This window comes from Cyclopterus lumpus, chromosome 13, assembly GCF_009769545.1.
Source record: "Cyclopterus lumpus isolate fCycLum1 chromosome 13, fCycLum1.pri, whole genome shotgun sequence".
Classification (NCBI taxonomy): Eukaryota; Metazoa; Chordata; class Actinopteri; order Perciformes; family Cyclopteridae; genus Cyclopterus; species Cyclopterus lumpus.
In genome coordinates, this window is record NC_046978.1 from 20,034,286 (window position 1) to 20,043,399 (window position 9,114).

General features: G+C 42.7%; 1 protein-coding gene across 1 annotated transcript; it reads right to left on the bottom strand.

Annotated features, from left to right (window-relative positions):
- Positions 1-1,138: 1,138 nt before the first annotated feature.
- LOC117741841 (Na(+)/H(+) exchange regulatory cofactor NHE-RF3-like) lies at positions 1,139-7,374 on the bottom strand. Its single transcript, XM_034549074.1, has 11 exons — positions 7,288-7,374; positions 6,971-7,049; positions 4,814-4,841; positions 3,801-3,862; positions 3,440-3,717; positions 3,088-3,159; positions 2,878-3,010; positions 2,664-2,800; positions 2,345-2,552; positions 1,610-1,806; positions 1,139-1,536 (listed from the first exon to the last, which is right to left on the bottom strand). Exons 2-11 carry the CDS (start codon positions 6,999-7,001, stop codon positions 1,420-1,422), a joined length of 1,263 nt encoding a protein of 420 aa, XP_034404965.1. The 5' UTR covers positions 7,002-7,049; positions 7,288-7,374; the 3' UTR covers positions 1,139-1,419.
- Positions 7,375-9,114: the final 1,740 nt, after the last annotated feature.

Consider the following 9,114-nt stretch of genomic DNA (forward strand, 5'->3'; position numbering starts at 1 on the left):
GAAAAAGAATAACGGTTATTTTTGTTTTATAATTCTGTATATTATATATATTTTTTTAATCTTCTGCGTTTATTCCTCTTGCGTGTTGTTTTGAATGTATGCATGTAGCGATTTATTTTGGTAATATATGCTATTTGTTCAATAAATAAAAATATTTAAAAAATAAAACAAATTATTTATGTTCATTACATGAATGCAGTCTTTTCAAAATATATATATTTGTATCTTGGTTTGAATGTATGTATTTAGCTATTTATTTTGGTAATATGTGCAATTTGTTCAATAAATAAATTAAACAAAAGCTATTTATGTTAATTACATGAATGCAGTCTTTTCAAAATATATATATTTTGATCTTGGTTTAAATGTATATGTGCAATGTGTTCAATTAATTAAAAAATAATTTAAAAAGCTGAACATTTTGGTTGAGATTTACCCAAAAGATGGAATAAGAAAACTCTAACGAATCCTCATAAAATTATTCATATATCTTACAAAAATCTACTAAAGTCCAGCAACAAACTTCAACTTATTGAAATTAAAATATGTTGTGGAAATTCATCAATTCAATGACACCGAATATTTCCTGACCATTTTAGGAAAGTTTTGGGTAATATGAAAATAAATAAATATGTAAAACAGTATTCAAAGTAAAGAAAAAATATATATAAATTAACTGATATTTGTTTGGTAAAACAATTAATCTATTGTACATTTTTATTAAGTCTTATGCACCAATCTCCAAGTCAAATTTGCTTTTTTCGTGCATGCATATTTGACAATAAACCGTATTGTTCAGTACTTTCTACCTCAAGGTTTTCTTATGACTTTTAAATGATAAATTACTAGAACAGTTATAGTTGTGTGATGTCTAATAATGGATCACCTGCACAATAAAACAAAACACTGATGAAAAGGGTTTAACGTTTAATGTGAATGAGCCTACCAGTTTCCATATGTTCAGCTTCTATACATGAAGCTTAATAATTTAATTGATTCATACAGAAAGCTAAGCACAAACAGTGGTCACTCTTTATAATACATTTCCAAAAATTAATCAAAAACGTGCAGAAGGAGGGTTTAAAAATAATAGAAGGTCACAGGGTCTCATCTGGAGGAGCATGAACACACACACACACACACACACACACACACGATTTAAAATAAATCAAAGAAATAGCACAACTTTGTTTCAAAGCATCGAACTCCTCTTCGGCTGGAAAACACAAATCATACAACGTGATGAAGTTATTGAGTCACAATGAGGTCATAATCCCAGAGACAGACGGGAACTCTTCACATGGGGATTTGCTATTGGACATATCATTTATTTATTTAGTCTTTTATGTGTAAAGTGACACAAAACAAATACAAAGTTCAGTTTAGATGATGCCATGAATATTATACCTTAAAAAGAGGTTAAAGTTCCTGACTGATCCCGGACCTGTCCGTCTCAGGGGGTTCCCCCTGGTTCTGGTTCTGGTTCCTCTCATCCGGGTCCCGCTCCTCGTGGAACAACAGGGGAGAAATATCCAACTGCAGAAGAAGACACAGGAAGCAGATGAGGGCGCGTCCCGACACCACGTGCGCGTGGAGGTGAGCGGCTCACCTGTCGGTAGAAGTCTCTCCCGGACATCGACATGGAGGTGAGCGAGACCCGGTCTCCGCTGCGCCGGATCTCCTGCACGATGTGGTCGTGCTCCAGAGCCTCCACAGGAGCCCCGTTGACGGCCAGCAGCAGGTCCCCGTCCCGCATCCCCATGGCCTCCGCTGGACTCCCTTCATCCACCTCCCGGAGCACGTGCACTGGAAACAATAATAATAATAATAATAATAATAATAATAATAAATATTACGTTGAGAATTTGGATCCAACTGAACCCCAAAAACCCACCGGGGGGTTTTAAAAAGGAGGTTTTCTTTAAACGACGTTCATCAGCCGGAAGCTTTAAATAAACGCAATTATCGTGAGGTTTCTCTTTTTCCGACGGTCCTTGAATGCATCACGTGCGATGAAACCAAAGCTGTGAGCCTAAAATGTGATATTACATTTTTTTTTCATTCGATTTAAAATCTCTCCACAAATAATCCGTTTACTTTAAATCACATTGTGTTAAAAACATTAAATTCCGAGCTGCTCGGTGAAACTATGACGTCATGATCGATTCACGTGAGACCGGCAGTCACGTGACAACAAACCAGAGAAACGTTGACTGACCTTCAGAGGCTGCAACACGAGAATAGTTTAATAAATAAGGACACGTTTTTAAATATTGCCAACATATTAATCCGTTTCCCTGCACACCGGTCACCTGACCGCGTGGTCACGTGACCGTCAGCTCACCTGTCCTCTTCGAGGCGGCCAGCTTCTCCTGCCTCAGCAGGAAGCCGTACCCGTCGCGACCTTTGACCAGGCGCATGGTCCTGGCCGCGTGCGGCAGGCCGCGGCACTGCGCCGCCGCGGGCAGGACGGGCGTCCTCCTCCTGGCGCTGCAGGACTCGCCCTCACCGTCGATGACCAGCACCGTCACCGAGGCCACGCCCCGCTTCACCTGAGGGGGGGGGGGGGGGGGGGGGGGGGGGGGGGGGGGGGGCACCCAGACGGGAGTCACAACCACGTCTCACACACACACACACAGGTTTACTTGAGCCGAGACCCGTACGGTTCTGTTGAGGGTGGACTGCGTCAGCGCGGACGCCGGGACCCCGTCGATCCAGATCAGGCGGTCTCCCGACAGGACGCCGGCTTCCTCCGCCGCGCCGCCGGCCACCGTGTCCACGGTGAACCGGCCCCTCGGACCTGAGGACACCACCAGCATTAATATAACGGGTCAAGGTACCAGAGTCCGTGAAGAGGGCTCAGGTGAGTCAGGTGACCTTGCAGCGGGGCGACGGTCATCCCCAGGCCGAGCTCCGGGTGTCTGCCCACGTGACACAGCCTGGGTCTCGACCAGCCGGCCCCTTTGGAGGACCTGGCCAGCGCCTGCAGGTCCAGACCCATCGACACGACCTGCGGAACACGAGACTCGACTCAAATAAAACTTGATAATAAAACATAATCTACACGCCGACGTCCTCGCCGAGTACCTCTTCATACTGGTCCCGCCTCAACACCAGCAGGACCAGGTGGAGCCCACAAGACTGGATCCTCCTCACCACCTGGAGACCACAAGAATCCAGTATTTTATCACGTGTGTGTGTAGTTGGAGCTCAGTGTGATAATGAAATGCATTAAATAAACACTAATAAAAGTAGCAGTAACATTGGAGATATTATGAATATTAAGTTCTTTAATCTTTCAGGTTAATACCGGGTTTCCTTTAATGCATCTCTGGGTTCGTCTGTTACATATTAAAACTAGTTTTAATGAACAGTTCTATATAATAAAACTAGTTTAATGAACAGTTCTATATAATAAAACTAGTTTTAATACACTGACCCTGCGGAGGTCCACGTTGTGCACAAACTCCTCGTTGACCTCCAGGACCCGGTCCTGGTCCCGGAGACCTCCGCGCTGCGCGGGGCTCCACGGCTCCACATCCCGGACCTCCAGGCCCCGGTCCCCAAGGCCCCGGTCCCCAAGGCCCCGGTCCCCCAGGCCCCAGTCCTCCAGGTCCCAGTCCACCCGGCCGCCCTGGACCGACCACAGTACGAAGCCAAAGGTCTGGCCCTCCAGCCGCTTCAGGTGGCACAGGCGTGGCCCGAGGCCCTGAGGCTCTACACACACACACACACACACACACGGTCAGGGAGGGGTCACAGAGGTCACGTGAGGTCACGTGTTCTGCATCACACCTCACCGGGATCATCTCCGACCACCAGAGCCGGGTTGTCGATCCCTTCCTTTGGATTGAAAGTAAAACTGAAAAGACCAGAAACTAATTCAGCTTGATGTAAAACTTCTTTACGAGTGTTTCAGAAGGTTTCAGAAGGTCACAGGAGGTTACAGAAGGTTACAGGAGGTCGCAGGAGGTCACAGGAGGTTTCAGGAGGTTACAGAAGGTTAGAGAAGGCCAAGGAGGTCATAGAAGGTTACAGGAGGTCGCAGGAGGTCACAGGAGGTCACAGGAGGTCACAGAAGGCCACAGGAGGTCACAGAGGTCTCATAGGGTCCATTGGACCTGGAGGTGTCTGATGCTGGTGAACCGGCCTCCCATTGGCCCTGCTGATGCCCCGCCCCCTCCTCTCTACCTCCTTCTGTTTCATGGATTGGAGTTCCATTCATACATTGTCATATTCATGTAATGTGTTTATGTAACTCTGTTCATCTGGTCACATGACATCTATTCATCCGTCCATCCGGGGAGAGGGATCCTCCTCTGTTGCTCTCCTGAAGGTTTCTTCACTTTTTTCCCTGTCAAAGGTTATTTTTGGGGAGTTTTTCCTGATCCGATGTGAGGTCAAAGGTCAGGGATGTCGTATGTGTACAGATTGTAAAGCCCTATGAGGGGAGTTTGTAATTTGTGATATTGGGCTATACAAAATAAACTGAATTGAATAGAAGGTCACAGAAGGTCACAGGAGGTTACAGAAGGTCACAGAAGGTCACATAAGGTCACAGGAGGTTACAGAAGGTCACAGAAGGTCACATAAGGTCACAGGAGGTTACAGAAGGTCACAGAAGGTTTACCCACTGGAGTCGCTTCTGATCCTTCAAAAACAACCAAGAGATTCCAGATCATTACAAAAAGTGTTATTTAAATATAATAGACAAGTTTCCTCCAGGAGATAAAGACGAGCTGTTCACCAAAGAATAATGTCAATGAAGTGTGTGGTCCTCTATCATAAACTCATGAATACAAAGAGGTCTCACCGTGGGGGGTCCATCTCATCCTGGCAGCCTGCGGGGACACGACCAGAGACGTTCAGGGACAAGCTCCAAGGAAATAAGGTCAAGGTCACTTCAAAAGGAACCAAGGTCACTTCAAAAGGAACCAAGGTCACTTCAAAAAGGAACCAAGGTCACTTCAAAAGGAACCAAGGTCACTCCAAAAGGAACCACGGTCACTTCAAAAGGAACCACGGTCACTTCAAAAGGAACCAAGGTCACTTCAAAAGGAACCAAGGTCACTTCAAAAGGAACCAAGGTCACTCCAAAAGGAACCAAGGTCACTCCAAAAAGAACCAAGGTCACTTCAAAAGGAACCAAGGTCACTCCAAAAGGAACCAAGGTCACTCCAAAAAGAACCAAGGTCACTTCAAAAGGAACCAAGGTCACTTCAAAAAGGAACCAAGGTCACTCCAAAAAGAACCAAGGTCACTCCAAAAAGAACCAAGGTCACTCCAAAAGGAACCAAGGTCACTCCAAAAGGAACCAAGGTCACTTCAAAAAGAACCAAGGTCACTCCAAAAGGAACCAAGGTCACTTCAAAAGGAACCAAGGTCACTCCAAAAAGAACCAAGGTCACTTCAAAAGGAACCAAGGTCACTTCAAAAAGGAACCAAGGTCACTTCAAAAGGAACCAAGGTCACTCCAAAAAGAACCAAGGTCACTTCAAAAGGAACCAAGGTCACTTCAAAAGGAATTTATTTGTTTTGGTCAAAACCGCTTAAATGAAAAAAAAGAAATATTTGAGGAATAAATAAATAAATAAATATATTTTTATGTTCCATCTTGATCCATAATGTTTAAATATAATATAAATATCTTGTGTGAACACAATCACGTATTCTTTTGTTTACCTTTGTTACATTAACTTAAATGTGAATTAATTGTATTAATATTTTTCTTACATAATTTAATTATATATTATTTGACAAATTATTATTTACATATTTTAGTTTAAACAATTTAATTCTGTTTTATTGTTATTTATTTTCTTAGATTATTTTATTTACATCAGAGTTGAAAAATAAAATTATATTCGTGTTATTTTATGTTTCACTTATTCCATTGTGTTTAAATACATTCATTGTTCTTATATTTATCAATCATTTTATTGTATTTAGGTTTAATTGTGTAACATTTTATAGTTTTAATTCATCACATTTTATTTAAATCTGATTTTTAATTGAAACATTTTTACAACTTACTGTTATCAAAGCTTTTTTTTCTCCATTTTATTATCTTGGTCTCACGTTGTAGAACGTGTGTTTCCTGATGTTTGAGACGCAGATAAAGAAACTCAGAATCAACCAGACTTTGTAACTGCAGCGCCACAGTGAGTTGTTTTGTTTATTATATATATATCTATATATATATATATATATATATATATATATATATATATATATATATATATATATAGATAGATAGATAGATAGATAGATAGATAGATAGATAGATAGATAGATAGATAGATAGATAGAGAGAGAGAGATGTTTATGGCTTTTATTAAAGATCTTTTCTATAGTCTCAGAACTGGAACTCTAATCAATCATCCTCATTGATCAACTGAAGGAGCCACAGGAAGTCACTGATTGGCTCATGGCAATCAATAACCTTCTTAAGGGGGGTGAGGGGGGGGGGTCCCATGAGTCCCCTGGACTGAATCCTCCATGCAACATGGAGGAAACCAACACAAACAACAACAACAACAACAACAACAACAACAACAACAACAACGGGCCTCCAGCTGGCTGCTGCACGTTTCAAACCCCCGGTGTCAACAGCTCACTGCTCAAGAATAATTCAGATTTAAAAACCAACCGGTGAGATTAACCGGGAGGAGAACCGGGGGGAGAACCGGGGGGAGAACCGGGGGGAGAACCGGGGGGCCTAAAAGCACCTGGTGAACACGCAGGTGACACGCCGACGAGTTATGACAACAATAACATGTTTAACGTAGAGAGAGCGAGAGAGAGCTTACCTGTGGAGGTCCTCATGGAGTCCTGAGAGTGTGTGTGTGTGTGTGTGTGTGTGTGTGTGTGTGTGTGTGTGTGTGGACAAGGTTCACAGCACACACAGACCATAAAAAGACGCTTTCAGCAGGTGAGACGTGAGCCGGTTCTCCTCAGGTTAAACATTTACCTTCTGGAGGGGACATTGAACACAACAGCATGTTTTGGGCCGATCGTCAATCAGGTTCCTCTTTAACGTTAAAGTTGAGCTGAACATGAACAGAAAGGTTCAAATAAATCAACATGAAATGTGTTTTAGAGACAATGTTCAAAAGAGACTGAAACTACAAATATATATATATATAAATATATTTATATAAATAAATATGAATGTATATATAATGCTGTGAAAAAGTATTTGCCCCCTTCCTGATTTCTTATTTGTTTGTATATTTCACACTTAAATAATTAATCAAACACATTTTAAAATGAGAAAAGATAACCTACCTGGTGAAAGAGCAACGTGATGAATCAATGAATGAATGAACTGTGATTGTTTTATGAAAGCTGAGATCAATCCAGGCTGATTATTCTTCTTCTTCTATGGTTTCTAACGGCAGCTTGCATCCTTACTGTTGCATTACTGCCACCAGGCTGATTATTGTCACAGCTGTTGAGTTAAATAGAACCAGAGCTCTCAACAAGCATCACAAAGAAACAAACACACCAAAGAAAACAACAACATTCATTAAAATATCAGTCGGTAAAACATTAAAAAGATAAAAATAGAATAAAAGTCGTGTTGCAGTTTTAGTGAATCGATTAATTTCCTTGAATCTGGTTCAATTAAAGGAAACAGCAAACAGAAAAGTCTTCACTCTGGATTTAAAGGAGCTAAGGGTCTCTGGGGGTCTCTGTGGGTCTCTGGGGGTCTCTGGGGGTCTCTGTGGGTCTCTGTGGGTCTCTAAGGGTCTCTGTGGGTCTCTAAGGGTCTCTAAGGGTCTCTGGGCGTCTCTGAGGGTCTCTGAGGGTCTCTGGGGGTCTCTGAGGGTCTCTGGGGGTCTCTAAGGGTCTCTGGGCGTCTCTGTGGGTCTCTGGGGGTCTCTAAGGGTCTCTGAGGGTCTCTGAGGTCTGTGCTTGGACCAATTTTATTTACCTTATATATGCTTCCTTTGGGCAACATTATCAGGAAACACTCCATAAACTTTCATTGCTATGCAGACGATACTCAATTATATCTATGGATCAAACCAGAGGAGACCAACCAGCTCGCTAAAATTCAAGAATGTCTTAAAGACATAAAAACATGGATGACCTGCAACTTCCTGATGTTAAACTCAGACAAAACTGAAGTTATTTTACTGGCCCTGAACACCTCAGAGATCAATGATCTGGTGATGTGGTTTCTGTAGATGGCATTGCCCTGGCATCCAACACCACTGTAAAGAATCTCTAGTTATCTTTGACCCAGACTTGTCCTTTAACTCCACGTTAAGCAAATCTCAAGGATTGCATTTTTTCATCTATGTAAGAGACCAACAGACAGAGTGAGTGGCTCCTCCCCCTTTTTCACGCGTTTGTTTCTTCCAGACTAGATTACTGCAACTCCTTATTATCAGGCTGCTCTAATAAGTCTCTTAAATCCCTCCAGTTGATCCAGAATGCTGCAGCTCGTGTACTCACACAAACTAAGAAAAGAGATCACATGACTCCTGTATTAGCTGCTCTGCACTGGCTCCCTGTAAAATTTAAGAATCACATTTAAAATGCTTCTCCTCACCTACAAAGCCTTGATTGGTGATGCACCATCATATCTTAAGGAGCTTGTAGTACCATATTGCCCCACTAGAGAGCTGCTCACTAAATGCGGGGCTACTTGTGGTTCCTAGAGTCCTAAAAAGTAGGAGTAAAGCCCTCTGAGGCAAATTTGTAATTTGTGATATTGGGCTATACAAAATAAACTGAATTGAATTGAATTGAGGGTCTCTGGGGGTCTCTAAGGGTCTCTGTGGGTCTCTGGTCGTCTTGGGGGTTTCTAAGGGTCTCTGGGGGTCTCTAAGGGTCTCTGTGGGTCTCTGTTGGTCTCTGGGGGTCTCTGGTCGTCTTGGGGGTTTCTAAGGGTCTCGGGGGGTCTCTGTGGGTCTCTGGGGGTCTCATCAGACCTGCAGCTTTCAGGGACTTTGTTCCAGAGACCCCTGAACAACATCTCAAGACCTGCAGGCCTCAGTTCAGGTTCAAGTGCTTTGGAACTCTCCCATGATGCTCTCTTATTGTACATTTACAGGTATTTATATGACTTTGTATATATTTTGGCTCCGGAATAAAACGTCAGTC